The following is a 19,881-nucleotide window of genomic DNA, read 5'->3' on the forward strand; positions in this document are numbered from 1 at the left end:
TGGGTCAAACCTGTTGGCTCTGTTTATTAACAATTAAACTTTATTATACAACCCAACTAGCATACACAAGAAGGAAAAAAGGTTAAAGGGACAGAAGAATGAACCTTCCAGTATCCGTTCCACGGGATAGGTCTTTAGGTGTCTCTCTGACCCACGAGCTGGTCCGGTCTGTTCCTCTCTCTCCGCGCTCTCTCTTCCTTTCCCCCTGGTGTTCTGTCTTCTCACCACCTTCCAGTCACATACAAAGGGCGATCTCCTTCTCCCTTCGAGGGTCAATTAGGAAAACAATAGCCACGGTGGGGTTCCCAGGTAGGCTTCCTGAATTCCAAACCCAGGAAGGCTCCAAACAGTCTCTCACAAGGTATTCATGGCTTGCCCCAAGGGAAGCCCGCCAAGACTGCTTCCACCTGAGACAAAGCTTAATCTTTCCCACACAAACCTGGAGACTGAGTCTCTGCTAGCGTGTGTTCTGTTTACAGTCTCGACGTGGATGCAGCTGATTGGCCGCTCTAAGAGCGCCCAGCTGTGGTGATACAGACCTCTGTGCTTGTGTCAGACTTCTGCAAGAGTCTAGGGCCCTGCCTCCCCAGCGCAAATCCAGCTCTGGGCCTGTTCACCTGGGGCAGGTTCTGTGGACAAACTGCTCTTCCTGCTCCCCGGTTTCCTGGTCACAGCATCCTTCTGAGGCTGGACCAGACGCCGCTGAGTCTCCCAAACACTCAGATGTCAGGACCTCCACAGAGTCTGAGAGATTGATCAGCCCTCAAGTGTCCGCATGATTATGGACATTATGTCAGTGCATGCTCACCATGTGGGACTGTGAGATTTGAGACATTTGCTTCATAGAACACATTAGTAACAAATTCTTTGTAACTAGAGTGTTCAAGAAAGTGATACTTATTTTCCAAATGACAATGGTATGATAAAAGGAATACATGTTAACCTTTCTGCAAGATTTTATCCTCATCTTTTCCACTAGAGAATCCTTGGAGTCTGACTCTCTTTTTAAATCTTTCTGTAGTATGAGCCGGGCGTGGTGGCGCACGCCTTTAATCCCAGCACTTGGGAGGCAGAGTCAAAAGGATCGCTGTGAGTTCGAGGCCAGCCTGGTCTATAAGGCGAGTCCAGGACAGCCAAGGCTACACAGAGAAACCCTGTCTCAAAAAACCAAAAAAAAAAAAAGAAAAAAAGAAAAAAAGAAAAAGAAAAAAAAAACTTTCTGTAGTATGTACAGTGTAGAAAGTGCAGTTTCTTAGCAATAAACAGGGAGAATATTTTTAAGAATTATTTTAATTTTTGTTTATGCATATGTTCGTGTATCTGTGTGTGTCAGTGTTGGTAGTGCAATTGTCTATGAGGCCAGAAGAGGGCGCTAGAAACCTGGAGGAGGATGCACAGCAGGTTGGGGGCCCCTAGATTTTGGACTCCCACCCTGGTCCTCTGCACAGTGCAGCCACCTCTCCAGCCACAGGGGGGAATTTTTTATTATCATCTTCAGATAATTTTGCTCTTTTTGAGTCTAGCCTGGACTCACTGACATCCACATTTATGTGGCGTTTGAACAAAAATGCCCCCACATAGGCTGGTATATTTGAATATTTTGTTCCCAGTTTGTAGAGTATTTTGAAAGTATCAGGAAGTGTGGCCTTGAAAGGAAAAGGCATGTTACTGGCTGTGGGCTTTGAAGTTTCATTTCTGATGATGTAAATTCCACACCATAAACTTAACTAATTCTTAATAAAGTTTGTGATAATAGTCACAACCGAGATTTGATATTAATTTTTTAAAGACGTGTGAACACTGAGAGATCTGTGAGCTGGTCAAATCATGCTCTGCTTTCAAAATAACATTAACATGGCACCACTCAATGTACAAGACTTTGCTATCAACATGAATGGGGTTGATTATGGAGGATTCATTGATGCTTCAAGTTTACACTGTAATCAACCTTGAACAACACCACCTGTAGTGGTGAACCACTAAACATAAAAATCAACAGTGAGGCACTGTGGCAGCTCATGTCTTTAAACATAGCACTCTGGAGGAAAATGTATCATTGTAGGTTCAAGAGCAAGTTGCAGACAAGCCATGACTACATATTGAGATCTTGTCTTGAAAAAAAAAAATCTCCGGTCAGGGCCAGCTTGGTGGTGTATTCCTTTAATCCGAGCACTGGGAACGTGTATGTGGAAAAGGTTTCTGATTTCCAGGCCAGCCTGTATGTGCACCCACTGGGTGTCTTACATGAGGAGGGACATCACTTCCCACCACTAGGTTTATATTCAGTATCTGTGGGTTTTGTTACACCTCCTGTCCAAGTCTGGCCTTCCGGACCCTGGGTTCATCACTTTCGGCAAAGTGGACCACAGGTACTTTGTATGATTACAGTGAGGTGCAGAGTCCCAGGATGCAGTCATGAGTGCAATGTGTGGGGAAGGAATAACAGGGACAGTACAGGCAGACAGCTACTCACATCCCATCATTGCTGCTACAGGGTACCAAATAGAGACAGGAATGTGAGGTACACAGGTCAGTAGACAAGACCCAGTGTCATTCCTGTGCATGGGACAGTGACATCTTGGGTCTGCAGGCTCGTCATAATCCTCCAGATATGTATGTCTGTCAGTATGGATTCCCTTCATCCACATGGAGAGAATGGCATTTGCACACACAGGTACGCAAACATATACATAAATAAAAGTAAATCTAAGATAGTCTTCCTGAGCATTTCTGTGAAGCTGCATTTCCTACATGCAAAGCTAACAGGTTAAAAAGAATCAGAATCCAAGGGAAATGTGAGGGTGAGGACAGACAGAAATGTAAACATCCTGTTATTTTCACCATATCATTACATTTTGGGAAATAGTTGTTTCTTTTTGCAAACATATTTATGCGCAACTTATTGTTAATGTGCTCAGTGAAGCAAACATCTCAGAATTCTCAGTCACGGATTGATATAATCCACACAGGCGTCAGTGCCCTTGAGTGACAATCAGTTTACAAGAGGTTGTACATCCTGACAACTCAGTGTCTTAGATTTGCTGACTCAATGGCCTCTGTGCTGGACCCAGAGGATATTGTGCCCAGATGAGGGGACAATGATCAGGGTAAGCAACTTGTCCCCTCACACTGCTCCTCGGTGTGTGGATCCTGGGTCCCCGAGCTGGATCTGAGCTGGGGCTGCACGGCCCTAGAGATTTCTTTTCTGGGAGTTCATCTTTCCATGACACCAACTTTACGCCCTCTATCACTACCACTGAGAATTCTTAAATAAACCAATCAGGGTCCTCCATACCAAGATTATAAAATAAACACACACATGGGGCTGGAGAGATGGCTCAGCAGTTAAGAACACTGACTGTTCTTCCAGGGGTCATGAGTTCAATTCCCAGCAACCATATGGTGGCTCACAACCATCTATAATGTGATCTGATACCCTCCTCTGGCCTGCAGATGTACATGCAGGCAGAGCTCTGTATACATAATAATAATAAAAAAATAAACACACACTAGCAGAGACTCAGTCTTCACTCTCAAGAAGGTTGAAGATGTTTGCTCCTGAGGCTCTCCTCCTGCTGCTCCTGGCAACCCTGGCCCTGTCCAGGCATCCAGAAGGTGGGTGTGACTGTCCGTATGGTAAGAACCTAACCTGGGAAATAAAGGACTCCACACCCTGGGGCTGCAGCATCAGGGAAGCCTGTCTTCTCCCTAGCCAAGTCAGAACCTTCTGTTTTGCAACTTGCCCCCTACCCCCAGCTATCCCCAGAGTCTGTGTTGTGGAGCAGCATAGGGTCCTAGTGTGGAGTAGATATCTAAGAGGCCACTGCACCTAGGTTCACACTATTATGGCTATTTCTAAACTCTCCTGACCTGGCCTGGCACCCTGGAGCCCCAGCTCATCGGTGTTGGCTACGTGGACAACGTTCAGATTGAAAGATTCAGCAGCAGAACAGAGACTCCGATAGTGGAGCACTGTGCACCTTGGGTGGATCAGCACAACACAGAGTATTGGGAGAGGAGGACAGAGGTTGTCCTGAGTGAGACCAAGGTTTTCAGAAACTGGCTGAAGAAAATCCTCCACATTTATAACTATAGCACAATGGGTGAGTGTCCCCCAAATTTTGGGCACTCCAAGGAGTTGCCATGCCCAGTTAGCCATGTTCAAAGTTTGCCTCTGGAAAGGATGGCGAATGGTTACTAGGTTCCAGTGAGCCAGGGGACACTGACCTGGTTTTAAGCCAAATTTGGTTATTTACAAAGGCCATCTAGGAAGGACCAACCCTCTGGAGGGCCACACCAAGGGACCATACTTGTTGGAGTGGCTGACAGTGTGGCATTCCCCAGGATATCACGCAATCCAGGGCAGGTACAGCTGTGATGTGCTGCCTGGAGGTTACTTCAGTCACGGAATCTACGAACTAACCTTCAACGGCCATGATTGCATCTCACTGAATGAGGACCTGATGACTTGGACCACAGTTGGGAAGGCAGCTGATTTGCTCAGGCAGGAGTGGGAGGAGCCAAGTTTTGCAAAAGTTGTGAAGACTTATGTTAAAGATGAATGCATGGAGACTCTCCTCATACAGCTGGACTACGGGAAGGAGATATTGCTGAGAACAGGTAAGGACAGAAACTGCCCCATCTGCTCTGAGACTGGAGCTCCTGTCCTCTGAGGATTCCTTCTCAGCAGGGAGCAGCTGGAGTCCTCACTCAGTCTTGCATCAAAGGGCAAAGGGTGCTTGTGGGTTTCCTGATTCTACGAGAGAGAGAGAGAGAGAGAGAGAGAGAGAGAGAGAGAGAGAGAGAGAGAGAGAGAGAGAGAGACAGTGTCACCAGAGGGCTAAGCCTTCTCAGGACAGTTCAGTCTGTCAATTAAGCATGTGCACTGTGGACAATGAACTCCTCAGGCCTGTTCACTGTCCTTGCACGATGAGTTTGAAGCCTGACCCCAGTGTTGATGAGTCTGTCATCTCCACCCAGTCACAACCGGAAGTCCATATTCCTAGAGGGAGATCCAGTGTCTTCTCTGTGCTGGATCATGTTGGTTCTGAAACTTTCCAAGGAATAGATCACCCCATCCTTATCCTGAGTTTAGGCTGCGGTGTGGTCAGCACCTCTCCTTCAAGCCAACTCTCTTCTCCATTACTACAAGGTTACATGAGCATTGATAGAATAATGAAAATGTCAGAATTTTCCAGTGTGTTCCCCTCAGACATTCCAAAAATACATGTGACCCATAAGGTCAGACCTGACAGGAAAATCACACTGAGGTGCTGGGCCCTGAACTTCTACCCTGCTGACATCACCCTGACCTGGCAGAGGGATGGCAGCAACCAGACAAAGGACATGGAGATAATGGACACCAGGCCAGCAGGGGATGGAACCTTCCAGAAATCAGCATCTGTGGTGGTGGCTTCTGGGGAAGAGCAGAGCTACACATGCCATGTGGTCCATGCAGGACTGCCTGAGCCCTTCACCCTGAGATGGGGTAAGCACTGGGAGTGAGCACAGAGACTATTTACTGAGAGAGCGGGGGTCCTCTGGGACACCTGGAGCAGGGTCTAGACTGAGAGCTGGAGGGCAGAGGCCTCACTCTTGCCTCCCTTCCTTTCCCTTCCCAGAGCCTCCACAGCCCTCCATCCCCATCATGGCTGTTGTTACTGCTCTGGTTCTTGGAGCTCTGCTCACAGGAGCTGTGGTGACTTTTCTGATATGGAAGAGGAGGTCTAAAGGTAAGGAAGGGGCAGGGTCTGAGCTGATGTCTCCTTGGGAATACCAAGCGCAAGCTGTGGTGTGCCTGCCCCATGAGAGCTAATTTCACCCGCATAGTTGCTTGCTCAGCCTTGGGCTGAAGTGCTGACATTAACTCCATTGTGAAGCCTACAGAAAATACTGGACAGAGTTGTCACCTGTGTCACAGAGGTGTTGGAGACCTGATGCTCATCTCACTGAGGCCAGAGGGAAATGTTCCTGTTTAGAGCAGACACCCCGGAGTCCAGTTAGTCCTTTTCATGTGCAGTCTCACACCATGTTTGCTCACCTTTCTCTGGATCGGCAGTCACAGTTCTGGGAACTTATCTGATATAAGAATCAGGTGATTTCTCTAGACCCTGCTGCCTCCATGACCTCTAATAAAAGGGTTTGTTCCTCAGCATAAAAAGTGAGGTAAATACACACAGGATTTCCAGTAATTAAAGCGGAGGCTTATCGCTGAGATGCTTGTTGTAATAGATACAGAAGGCTGTGGAGGGTCTCGGCCAGCGCATCCCTCCTCCTTCAGTCCCATCTGCAAAGGCTTTGACCTGGATCCTTTCCCCTCCCCCACACTGGGAGGTAAAGTTCCTTAGGTGCTCAGCCTTCTGTTCACTTTTAATAGGTGACACTTTACAGGGACTGGCCTGTGACGGGGGTAAAACCAGAGAAATGACGACTGGGTGGTGGGGCCTCTTGGGATTGGGACCACTGAGTTGTGATGGGCTGTTCAGTGTGTCACCGCTTAACAACACGGGTCTGAATTTCTTCCTCGTTCTCTTTACTGACAGGATAAGGCAGCTGACTAAGCCTCACTGCACATAGGCCTGGTTTCTCTTTCTCCCACGTGGCTTCATGAACTGATGACTTTTCTTCCTGTGAGTGTGTCTGTCTCCTGTGAGCAGGAGGTGAGTGTCGCCCAGCCCTGGGCAGCCGTGAGCACCACAGCGATCGATCACCATTCCCTCTCCAGTCCTCTCTCCTGTTCCAACGCTGCAGGCTGAAAAGCCGCCATCCTGATTTAATTTTAGTTTTCGCTAAGATACGACTTGATGATTCTGTTTCTAAATGGCTCATTTATTTTTATGTTCAGTGGTGCTTTGCCTGCATGTATGTCCCTGGAGGGTGTCTGACCCCCCCAACTGGAATTACAGACAGTTATGATCGGCCACGAGGGTGCTCGGAATTGAAGTCGGATCCTGTGGGAGAGCAGCCAAGTGCTCTTGACCACTGATCCATCTTGCCAGCCCCTGTGCTTCTGTCTTTAATTAAGCATTTGTATATGGCTGTACAACTTCTAGCCAGATTGAGTGATGAGTAAAAGATGGATAAAACAGAGCTCAGAACTTTATGAAATATGTGTTTGCCGTGCGAATTCCATTGCCTATGGTGACAGTGGGAAGCTGTGTAGAGTCAAGTGTGCCCGCCCTGGGCTTTCACACTGCCCTTTCCCCCTGCATCCTTTTGCCAGCCTCTCCCTGCTGTTCTTCCAACAAACGGATTCCATCAGGGCACGTGATCAACACATCTCAGGCACGTAGAGGGTCTGGCCCAGTACGTGTGCTGTTCTTGAGGTTGGCAGTCAGCCTGTTCAGGCCTGAGCCTAATTTCCCATCAAGAGATGTTTAGACTCAAGTTTCTACAGGAATTTCATTTGCACTCAGCACTGTGTATGAGTCTGGGGTCATTGTCTTCTATTATAAATGGTCACAATTAAGGAATGTTTCTTTCAATGTCCCACAATGGGTCTCTTTGGTACTATCACTAAATCTGTTAGAAGCAAAGCCTGGCTTCTGACCACTGTGGGTGTTATAAAATGTCAGTAATGCCAGCATAGAGAATGCTCTGCAAACAGGGGCTGAGCAAGTTCCAGATCCACCTAGGCTGTATGCTGAGACACTGTCTCTAAAGTAAGTCATTAAAATTTAGTAAAATAAATGAATTGGTTAAAAAGTAAATATTAAAAGTGATGTACATGGTCTACTATGCTAAAATCGATTAAAAAATATCTCAACTAAGCATTTGTTTTTTGTTTTTTTGAGACAGGGTTTCTCTGTTTAGACTTGATTGTCCTGGACTCGCTTTTGTAGACCAGGCTGGCCTCGAACTCACAGCGGTCTGCCTGCCTCTTCCTCCTTAGTGCTGGGGATTAAAGGCGTGCACCACCACTGCCTGGCCTCAACTAAGTATTTGAATTTCAAAGGAAAGTAGGCTGATGAAAGCAAAGTTCTGTGGGATAAACAAATGGGACAGTACCTGAAGGTAAAGTATTAAATCCCTAGAGGGTTTCATGCTGGTCATTAGAGCATGAACATAGGATTTTTAAGGAAACTGGAATCTTCTTAATGAAGTAGGGACTCCTGTGTTAACCTCTATCTACAGAGAGGGTCGCAGTGGGGATAAGGAGGAACAGTGTAGGTGAAATTTATGGTATTAGCTGCAAAAATAACATCACAGGCAGAGTAGACACTCTATGCCATGTCTGAGGGACTGAGACTCTTTCTAGTTCCCATAGAAGGTTCACAGGACAGACTGCATTAATGGCCCCAAAGCACGCTTACTTCAGTATTATTATTATTATTATTATTATTATTATTATTATTATTATTATCTTGGTCTTCACATCCCAGAGGCCTGGAAAAGTGTCATACACAGGGTAGCTTTTGCCACTCTTGTTAAGAAAAACACCCTAAAAGCAGAGCCCTCTAAATTAGGGAAGGACAGAAGCAGGGAAGTCGGGTTTCTGAGGCGAGTGATGGCTCCTTCCTGCACGTGTGACTGCAAGGCAGGCTACCTGCCTCAGGCAAGGAGCACATTCCCAGAAAAACCACTGAGTCCTGCAACAAAGGAGACCTCAGCAATTATCCACCCATGAGAGGATATATGGGCTCAGCACCCCTTATCTCCTGGCCACAATAGGGGAGTCCTGGACCTCTCTTTTGGCAGAGCCTACACAGGTCCCATGCTGCTGCCCCTTTTAGCAGTGGAGAAGGGTCCCACTACTTCCAGGCTCCGTGTTGTATTTCCGTGGCAAGGTATCCAGGCCTGGCGTCTGAGATGCAATTTGTACTGCAGACCCTTCAGACAAGGAAGTGACTCCCAGGATGAAGCCTCAGATGTAGAAAATAGAGCAGATGCGTTTTGAGTACGGATCATGTAAGAGGGTCGGCTACGGTTGTGGCCGCACTTGTCCGGTGGGCCTGGGATCCCAGCTGTGCTGCCAGAACCAGACAGAAAACTGGTGGCCGGAGGAAAAGCACAAGGGTCAGAGTTCACAAGCCTTCTAATAGGAACAATAACTGTCCCCTTGAAGGGGAACAAATGCCCATCGATCCTCACACGGAACCTTTGATCGCAGGCTGCAGCTATTTGACTTTGTGTTCAGTGAAGTTCGGTTCTCAGAGCCCTCCGTTCCTCACACAGTCAGTGTGGACTGACGTGACCCACAGAGCCTTGATTCTCAGTCAGTTTTTTTTTTTAAGGCATTAAAAAAAAATAGGCTAATACAAACTACCAGTGTGCCCACATGACGACTAAATAAAAAGCAAAAACTTGGTTTTTAAGATTTGTTTTGAGAGCCGGGCGGTGGTGGCGCACGCCTTTAATCCCAGCACTCGGGAGGCAGAGGTGGGCGGATCGCTGTGAGTTCGAGGCCAGCCTGGTCTACAAAGTGAGTCCAGGACAGCCACGGCTACACAGAGAAACCCTGTCTCCAAAAACAAAACAAAACAAAACAAAACAAAACAAAACAAAAAGATTTGTTTTGAGAGAGAGAGAGAGAGAGAGAGAGAGAGAGAGAGAGAGAGAGAGAGAGTAGGATATGCCAATTGATTCAAGGTGACTGTGGAGGAGGCCATAAAAGGGCATCAACTCCAATCAGCTGGAGTAACAGGGCTTGTGAGTTTCCCTGTGATGGGCTGTGTGAACGAGCTCAGGTCTACTGCAGGAGCAGTAAGCACTTTCCACACTTTCCAGCCATCCTTCCACCCCAGGGCTGTGATATCTGCCTGCTTCTCCTTGCTGAATCCCAGGGCCTGGAACAAGGTCAGGCACTTGGCAGATTCTCCACCAGTTAATAAGGAGTGAATGTGAGAGGAAGAGTGGAGTTGGGAGAAGGGAAGGCAGGCTGCTATTGGATGTGATAGAGGCTCTCTCTGTCTGTCTATCTGTCTGTCTGTCTTTATCTCCCCCATCTCTCTCTCTCTCACACACACAGACATGAACATGCACACACACACATTTGTGCACTGAGACACCCTGTTCAGCTCAGTCCTGGAAACCTCCCAGCAAATGCTATATCCCACTGCAGCTGGGACACCACAGCAAGCATCTGCCCAAAAGATGAAATCTGAGCCACATGTGATCTAGTGGTCCCTGGAGATAGAAGGGAGGGGACATCTTGGGCACAGGAGGTCCTCCACACCCTGCTTGCTTGCTCCTTTCCAACTCCTGGTCCTGCCAAGACACAACGATACAGCCATGGCAGCTGCCCCATGCCACAGCCACAATCTCTCCAATATATGTAAGATCAGAACTAACAAATGATGGCTGTGTGGACACAGATGTGGCAAGAGGAGGCCACACCTGCCCAGGACCAAAGAGGAAGGGAAGAGGAGGGACACCTGGGACTGTAATCTCTGAGATATGAAATGGTGAACACAAGGTGGGAGCTATGATGTCCTTTAGAATGTCGCCCATGAGTGTCCAGGATTGTAGTGGATTCCTGTTTGGTGGAATGATCGTCCTGGTGTCATGGAGAACGACTGGGCAGATGTGTTTCCTGAGAACCATCAGTGGTCCATCAGAAGCACTCCTTTCTCAGCTCCCGCCATTTCTACTCTGCACTCTCTGGGCACATGGTCTTCGTGGTCAGTGACAAAGCAGACAACTCCTTCCCTAATTTTGAAATCCTCCCTAGGACTCCTGTGATGAAGATCACCATGAAGCTAAGGCAAGTGCAGGAGATCTGAGCTAATCAGAAAAGACCATGGCATTCTAGTGAGGGCATGAGAACCCCAGATCAGGACCCAGAGCTGGACACTTCAGTGACAGATGGAGACCTCTGCTTTCCTTCTCTTCCTTGATTCTGTCAGTCAGGTCAGCATCTGGGCTAGGACTCTGGAGGGTGTTGTCAACAGGACAAGCACAGGCACCAGGGTGATCAACTTGTCCCCAGACACTGCTCCCAGGATACCAGGGCTCAGAGCTTCATCTGCAGTGGGGATGCAGGGCTCTGGAGAGTCCTCACCTAGCAGTTAATCTTTCCATGACCAATCCTCCCAGGTTTCTGTCAGTCCCATTTGGAATTATTAGAGAAGCCAGTCAGCATCACAATGAAGACCAGGTTTGTAAAGTGAATAAGAAGCATTCTGGGCTGGGTGGTGGTGGCTCAAGGCTTTAATCCCAGCACTGAAGGAAGGGACAGAGGCAGGTGGATCGCTGTGAATTCGAGGCCAGCCAGGTTAACAAAGCGAGCCCAGGACAGCCAAAGCTACAGAGAGAAACCCTGTGTCAAAAAACCCAAAAAGAAGAAGAAGAAGAAGAAGAAGAAGAAGAAGAAGAAGAAGAAGAAGAAGAGGAGAAGGAGGAGGAGGAGGAGGAGGAAGAAGAGAAGGAGGAGGAGGAAGAGGAAGAAGAAGCAGCAGCAACATTCTGTAATAAACTGGTACCATAATTTAGGATAAATACTTATTCACCCCAACCCTCCTCTTGCTGCTGGAGGCCACCCAGGCCAACTTAGACTGTCAGGTGAGTGCTGGTCCTGAGAGAAAGAATCTGATTCCGAAGCCACAGGACCCTGTGAGGCAGCAGCACAGGCAAGAGGAAGTGTAGCCTTGGCCCTAGCCCTGCCAGACTCTCCAGGCTCCCTAGCCAGGCTGCCCTGCCTGGTTTTCCGTAATGTCCTGTGTGCACTGCTCATCACCCAGCCTAGGGCACACTCCTCAGGTCCCAGGAGGAGGGCAGGCAGCACTGCAGTTTTGCTTCATGCTCACCACCGGAGCTGTGTGTGTGCCCTTTCTGAGGTTGGCCTCCTGTATCCGTGGTTTACAATAAGAGTGGTGGGTGTGTGTAAGACGTGCGGAGTGTTGTATAAATACAGATCTTGTACTTGCTCTGCCAGTGTAGACTAGCAGGGATGGTGAGGGTCATCACTTAGACAGCAGTCCACCAGCTCAGCGGGGGGGGGGGGGTTCACAAATGGCTCTTGGACACTGCTCTGGTTGAGTGCAGAGTGAAGAGTGTTTTCCATAGTCTCTCCTGCTGTGGCTGCTTGCAACGTTTGTATTTTTTTGTTCCCCTCCCCTCTCCTCCTTTAATTCATTTATGTTCTGATTTGCATTTGGGTACGTGTGTTTTTCTTGCAGGTACGTCTGTGCTCCATGCTCCTCTCTGGTGCCTGTTGAGGCCGGAGGAGGGCTTCAGATACCCCGTGACTGGAGTGAGATGTTTGTGCGTGCATGTGTAGGTGCTGGGAATCGAACCCAGGTCTCCTGGAAGAGCGTTCAGTGCTTTGAATTGCTGAGCCATCTCACTGTAAATGATTCTCCTTGTTAGGACTATGGGACTATTCTGTTGCTGACTTAAACACTGCCCTAGGAACTCCTCACAGGGTCGGGGTGCTCTACAGATGCACTAGTTCCCGTTTATGGACTCAGGATGTTTTCCTTTTTATGGTTTGTAAAATTTCCAGCTTTATTCTGCTAATATTTTTTATAGATGTCTGATCATCACTCACAAGTTCAGAGTTGAAGATGTTCCTGAACATGGAAACTGTTCCCTGTAGATTCTTTTTTTTTTTTTTTTAAAGATTTTATTTATTTATTATGTATACAGTGACCTGCCTGCATGTACACCTGCTCACCAGAAGAGGACACCGGATCTCATTATAGATGGTTGTGAGCCACCAGGTGGTTGCTGGGAATTGAACTCAGGACCTCTGGAAGAGCAGCCAGTGCTCTTATCCTCTGAGCCATTTCTCCAGCCCTTCTCTGTGGATCCTAAGGGAGTGTGGCTGTAAGTCCTGTCTTCCTCCATCCTGAGCACCTGGGCATCCCTGCCTCACTTGCCTGTTTCCTGTATCTACAGGAAATGAAACCTGTTTTCATGACTGAGCATGAGTCTGGGGTCATTCTTCTCATGTTGTCCCTTGTTTCTGACACCCACAGGGGTGCGTCTTTAAGTTCCCCACCCAGCCGGTGGACACGTGACCACAGGGATCTCCACAGTGGTAATGTCATCAGAAGCCCTGGTTTCTGACATGTATAATAAAGCGAGGGTTGTCCAACACCAAAAGGCAACTAATGACACAAGACGGTGAAGAACAGAGAAAGGACATTTATTCCATCTGGCCACTGTGGTAAGAAGAGCAAACCTTCTGCCTCCCCAGGGTCATCTCTAGGCTTCTGACAGGAGGTCCAGATTTAAATGTAGGGAGGGAGGACCCTGCACCCTGTGTTTCCCTACAATTTTCCCGTTGAACTTTCCTAGTGAACTAGAGATGTACGGACATCACTCGCCTCTTCTATAACAGTTACACAACACTCCCCAGTTTATTCCCTGGAGATTCGCTCAGACTGTGCCTGTGTGTCCTCCTCCTCCTCCATCACGGTTCTCTGGTCCTTAAAGCCTTGATTCTTCCACCCCTGCCTTCCACGTGCTGGCATTACAGGCGTGTGCCATGCCATGCAGGCCTTCTGAGAAGTCCTAAAGCATGTCTACCTGTCCATGTCCACAAGGGATGGAAGGAGCTTACAAGTGATGTAGCAGGTAGGGAGTGGATAGTTACTATATGAATTTTTGCACTCGGGAGGCAGAGGCAGGTGGATCATTGTGAGTTTGAGGCCAACCTGGTCTACAAAGCAAGTCCAGGACAGCAAAGGCTACACAGAGAAAACCTGTCTTGAAAAACCAAAAAGAGTACTGTATGAATTTTTTATTATGGGTATTGTTGAAGGAGAGAAACCTGTTCTTTAGGATCCCAAGTGTGGGATCAGAATGGTCTCGTGAGAGAACAGGTGAGGTTAATTCACTAGAAGAGCAACCACCTCTGCAGGAGCTTAATTGCTGCCAGCTGAAAAGATCCCGTGAACAGACTCTGGGAGGAGATCTAGAAATGAGCTCAGAACTCATAGATTTGGTTGTTCATCGCTGCCCTTCAAGACGCTCCTAGAGAAAACCGCTGGAGGGAAGGCTTCAGAGCTCCAGCTCCTGCTGAGGCTCTGAGGTCTGGTTACTCCCGGTTCCAGTGGAAGAAATCCTGTGGCTCCCGACCAGAGAATCATTCCTTGGAACTGATATCCTTAAGGTTTTGTTATTGTGTCCATTAATCCCCATTTCCTACTGTTTTGGTTAATCGGGTTATAAATGACGTAGGCTCGGTCACTAAGCTGTTAATAAAATATTCTGGTTAAGAAAATTGAGTCTACATATTGTTGTATTAAGACAGATTCTCATATATCTTAGGATGTTTTTGATCGTCTGGTATTTATGATTCTTCTGAAGAGGTGGGATTACAGGCATGAAACCATCACGCCCTCTTCCACCATGTGAATTTTATTAATACTCTACATTACAGCACTGATAGCCTCAGCTTCATGGAGCCCGCTCTCATTTAATAGAGTCAGTGCAAACACTGGAACTGTGAAGCCTGGGGACAGCATGGACAGAGGCTCATGCTAACCTTGGGGACGGCGTGGACAGAGGCTCATGCCAACCTCCCAGAGCTGAGGCACAGCAGCTGCTGCGGACTCCTGTCTGCAGGGACTGAGTAGCACGCCAGGAAACTGCAAGCAAAGAAACTCCCTAAAACAAGGAGTAGCCCAAATTAGAGACCGTGAGGTAACTGCCTCTCACAGCTGCTGGGTCTGTCTTTCTGCCCACCCTGTACTCCTTTGGATTCTGCTTAGTGGACATCATCTCTTCCTCCTGTATTACTGGACTGTTTCAGATCTGCCAGCTCCCGAATTATGACACAGGGACTTACTATTATTTCTTATAGCTTCGGCCTTAGCTGGATAACACTCTGGTAGCTCCGCTAACTTAAATTACCCTGTTACTCTAGTCTACATCTCCCAAGCCGCCTGTTGCCTTGACGGTGTGGATTCCTCTCCTGCCTGATTCTTCTCGCGATTTCTACCTCTGCCTGCAAGTCCTGCCTTTTCCATCCTGCCTCAAGTGTTGGCTGTCAGATCTTTACTAAGCCAATCAGTGGGTGAGGAAATTGTATGTTTACAAAAATACTGAGGCAGGTGATGATCCATAAAAATACCAATTCCAAGGTTCATCCGAGAATCAACTCTCTGCCAGTCCGCAAACCCCCATGTGAACAATGAGAAGACAACATTTACACAATGTAAAAATTATTATTCCAGAATCTCCTTTTAGCCCAATAAATGGGTTATATATAGCATCAATAAGCTATATGTAACAAGGACAATTGTGAGAACGACCAAGTAAGAATTATGTTCATAATATCGAGTCCATTTGCGTGACAATAATGGAGAAAGTTCCCTACTATCTATCCTATCTTAGTGTGTACTTCAGTTCCTAAACCTTCTTTCATATGTTGCATTTAATCAAGATATAAACATCTTTTTAGACCTTAAAACATTTTATTAAATCCTAAACTTTTGAGGGCTTTGGAGGAGGAATGGCGATACAGCTTTAGAACTTAGGGAATGTGGCCCAATGGTTAGCACAACTTTGATGGCTGTGCCTTGCAGAGGCAGAGCTTTCAGGAGGATGTGTTCTGAGGACTTCAGGCTGTTGTGGCATTTCACTCTGCTTGTGGTCACAGTGTCACAGTCACCACTTCCCTCATAATCTAAGAGTTGCATGAAAACTGTAAGGGGGCTGCCAGCCCCCCACTGGGGAGCATCATTAGCACTTATGATAACAATGCTTGATCTTTTTTTCAGGCATTGCTGCTGGAGCAGACTAATCATCCCAGCACCATCCTCAGAAAGAGCTTAGAGATTTAGATCTTTAGCAATGACCATCAACCTTAGAAAGAATTTGGAAGAAATAAGTTGTTAGTAAGGTTAGGTTAAAATGTTTTTGTTAGTGGCTCTGACATAGAAGATCTTAGGGAACATTCTGAAGGTTAGGAAGGTGCGCTCTTACTAGCTGAGCTAGGAACCTTTTGAGGTCAGGGAATAGAAACAATAGCAGCTTGACGTGAGTTTCTTGCTAAGGCTGGGCTGGAGGTCAAGGTGAGGATTAATTTCTTGTACTCACTTTTGCCCTCAGCTGCTTGATATGATTTAGTAAAAAATTGTTCATGAGTAGATGTGCATGCACCCTGAAGACTTAGAGCAGAAGTTACTGTTCTTTTAATATTAAAGTTTAGATTTGTGATTTTAAAAAGATTTTTATAAGATCGCTACCCGCCCCCCCTTTTTTTTTAGTTTTTCGAGACAAGGTCTCTCTGTGTAGCCTTGGCTATCCTGTACTTGCTTTGTAAACCAGGCTGGCCTCGAACTTACAGTGATCTGCCTGCCTCTGCCTCCCAAGTGCTGGGATTAAAGGTATGTGCCATCAAGCCCTGCTAAGATGGCTTTTTAAGATAATTGATTCTTTGTAATAGCAAATTGCAGCCTGCCAGGGAAGAGAAACTGGCTGAAAAATTACCTTCCTTGCTAACGTTTTGTTAATCTGTAACAAGTTGCTTAGTTACAAATGTATGTGGGTTCCTGGGAATAATTCCTTTTTCACATTTGATTTTTACCCTAATAAGTGAAACATTTGAACTTGTGGAGGTATTGGGAAACCTATTTTCTATGTATTCTCATTGTAATTGATCACTAAAGAAAAACAGAATGTAACTGTTGGCCTTCCTGCTGGGCGCGGACTGGGGCACAGCTCTGAGATGGAAAGGGATCCCAATGGAAGAGCATGCTGAGACTCTGGGGCCCAGGAGGCCCACAGCTCTGAGCCAAGGCCTTCTCAGCAGAGGCGTGGCACCTTGCAGGTGTTCCCAGCTGAGCTTAGATGCTCAGGAGCCTCAGCCCTGCTCCACTTCTTCTCTTCATTGCTTCTTGGCTTCCTCCGATGAGAATGCCACACCAGGGAGCAAATCTCATTAAAGAGATTTATTGGACGGTCAAGGGAGTAGAAGGACAAATCCAGCAATGGCTGCCTCTGCTCCTGAGAGGAGGCAGCAGAGAACCGAGCAGACACAGCCTTAATTGGATTACTTTTATTATTATTATTTATTAATTCATTCATATTACATCTCAATTGCTATCCCATCCCTTGTATCCTCCCTCCCTCCCTCCCTCCCTCTCACTTTCACCCTATTCCCCTCCCCTATGACTGTGACTGAGGGGGACCTCCTCCCCCTGTATATGCTCATAGGTTATCAAGTCTCTTCTTGGTAGCCTGCTATCCTTCCCCTGAGTGCCACCAGGTCTCCCCATCCAGGGGACGTGGTCAAATATGGGGCACCAGAGTTCATGTGAAAGTCAGACCCCACTCTCCACTCAACTGTGAAGAATGTCCTGTCCATTGGCTAGATCTGGGTAAGGGTTCGATGTTTACTGCACATATTGTCCTTGGTTGGTGCCATAGTTTGAGCAGGACCCCTAGGCCCAGATCTGCCCATCATCATGTTCTTCTTGTAGGTTTCTAGGACCCTCTGGATCCTTCTATTTCCCCATCCTCCCATGTTTCTCTCACCTAGAGTCCCAATAGGATGTCCTCGCATCTGTCCCACTTTCCTGGTAGGTGAAGACTTTCCTGGGCCATGCCCCTTGGGCTAGTGTCCACTTATAAGTGAGTCTTTCTGCTCCTCGGTTAACTCATTCATTATGATCATTTCTAGTTCAATCCACTTGTCCACAAATTTTGGGAATTTTTAATAGCTGAGTAGTATTCCATAGTGTAAATGAATATGATAATGGAGGAATCCAGGAAAATACAGGATTTCTTATGGGGTGGAATATTCTAGGGCAGAGATTGGGTAAATTTAGGGATTGGTGGCTTTTTTTTGTTGTTGTTGTTGTTCAGATGTTTCACTTAAAATTAGCATAATCTAGGAATGGTCCTGTTGAAGGGCTGGAGATGGCCTTTGTGACAGTTACAGAGGCTGGAAAGTCCAATGGACAGTTAGAGAGGTGTGGGAGGGGTCCTATTAACTCATGCCTCAAGGGGTTTACACAGACTCGAAATCTAACTAAACAAATTAACTCTCCTTAAATTAACTGTGAGCTTTTACCAAGGGGCCAGATTCCTGGTGCTGGTCTCTGGCTGGCAGTGCCAGACTATGCAAAACTCAGCGCCTAGGGGAATGCCTAGTTTATACATTGTTGCCACACAGATGGAGCCGCCTGAGCCCAAAAAACTAGCTCCAGTTGCAGCTGCCGCCCTTCCCGAGTTCCCAGTCAGCAGGAGCCACAACTGAGGCCCCGGGTGCTGCTGTTTTCTCAGTGGCTTCATCTTTTAAGTTTCTGCAGGTGTCTGATCTCAGGTCCCAGGGCTGTGGAGATTTAGCCCCAGCTGTTCTGGAGGTGAAGAGAGGCCAGCAGCACAGCGTGAGGACCTGAACACCCCTCTCAGGGAGCACAGGGTGGGGGTGCCCAGGGGAGATGAAGAGGTGGAGAGCGGATACCAGGGAAAGATGTCGGGGGTTTCCAGGGGCAAAACTTGAAGCCGACAGCCTGGCTATGGAGGTCCTCAGGTGGGGGCCTGGACATTTTCCTGCAAAGTATACAAAGGTTACAGAGGGAGTCCACAGCTTGCCTCTTGGGTCTATTTGAATTGCCAGCAGTGACCCCATTGTGACTTTTGTACTGTTTGAAAGATTTTTCTGTGGGAGCAAAAATGAAATTGTTGGAGGCTGTGAAGTTTGCTCCAGGCACAAAATGTGTATATATACATATGTAAAAATGGTTGGAGCTTGCTCATTGGAGCTTTGCTCCATCCACCCAACTGGTATGTATGTACACATATATAAATGTTAAGGTATTTTGAGCTTTGATTCATCCACATATGTTCGTATGTATGTATATATGTGTGTGTGAAGCTGTTGGAGCTTGTCTTGCTTCACCAAGTGTGTGTGTGTGTGTGTGTGTGTGTGTGTGTGTGTGTGTGTGTCTATGCATGATTGTCTCTTCTTTTTCCTTCACCATTCACAATAAATAACACACTCTCAGCCACTAGCTAGAATCAGTACTGGCCTCAGGCACAAGTTGCAATCAGTAGTGGCCCCCAGCTGCCAACTCTACACCTACAGCCTCAGTTTACCCTGACCTGTTGAAGCTGGTGTTCTACAAGCAGCTTAAGCTCCTATGTGAGGCTATAGCTCTCTACCCTTCTGCCCCATCAGAGGCCTGAGGAGGATAAGTACTAACTGAGTAAACAGGAAGTGCAGAGCAAGCAGCTTCCAAAGCCACAGAAATGGCAGAGACTGCTGCGTGCCTGGACAGTCACTCTACTTTCCCTCATCTCACCTCTTGGCAATGGGGGATCTGTGTTCTTAAAATTGCTTCCTGCTGTCTGAAGGTGATGGCATCTTTTGAAGGCCCTGAAAATTGGGATATTGCTTGAGTTCTGGGAGAGCTAGCTGTATAATTTTTTCCTATTTCTGTGAGAAGGGAAAGTGCAGGGATTTGCTGAAGACCAGGATGGAACAGCCTGTGAAGCTGGACCATCTGGCCACTTTGAAGTTGTCCAGGATGCAGTGACTGATGCAGTCTGTGAGGCTGGTTCATCTGGGATACGCTTGTGTTGTCTTCCTTGGTGTCTAGTACTTTTGTTCTGAATACAGACAAACTTTTAAAGGTAATATACATTTCTGTATTAACAGAAATATGAAATATGCAGTCAGCACAAATCAGCTATAGATGATTCTCTGCTCTAGTGTGAACAGGTAGACTGCATCAAACTTTGTAAGTCCATTTGTTCTGTCCAGCCACACTGCAATGAACATAAATCTCCATCCATGCCACACGAGAGAATGGCTGTACTCATATGTCCTAATAACTCGGTAGCCAACAAGGTCTGTTGGCTAAGCAGGGACATCCGCGTCTCCACCAGTCTCCAAGGTGTTTCCATGTAGAAGAGTTGTGTTCATGTCACCTGTTTTGTTGTTTTTCTTTGTTTCTTCCTTTATGTCTTCACCCAAGATTTTCC

At 47.1% G+C, this 19,881-nt stretch overlaps 1 protein-coding gene across 1 annotated transcript; it reads left to right on the plus strand.

Moving 5' to 3' along the window:
• Positions 1–3,098: 3,098 nt before the first annotated feature.
• LOC311581836 (H-2 class I histocompatibility antigen, Q10 alpha chain-like) lies at positions 3,099–9,188 on the plus strand (the record flags this gene model as incomplete). The annotated part of the gene is made up of 8 exons (XM_084754355.1): positions 3,099–3,107; positions 3,896–4,103; positions 4,345–4,620; positions 5,213–5,488; positions 5,622–5,732; positions 7,223–7,305; positions 8,698–8,786; positions 9,110–9,188. The coding sequence occupies 8 exons, from the start codon at positions 3,099–3,101 to the stop codon at positions 9,186–9,188; spliced, it is 1,131 nt and encodes a 376-aa protein (XP_084610481.1).
• Positions 9,189–19,881: the final 10,693 nt, after the last annotated feature.

Source organism: Acomys minous (assembly GCF_964271855.1).
Source record: "Acomys minous genome assembly, chromosome: 13".
In the NCBI taxonomy this organism is placed as follows: domain Eukaryota; kingdom Metazoa; phylum Chordata; class Mammalia; order Rodentia; family Muridae; genus Acomys; species Acomys minous.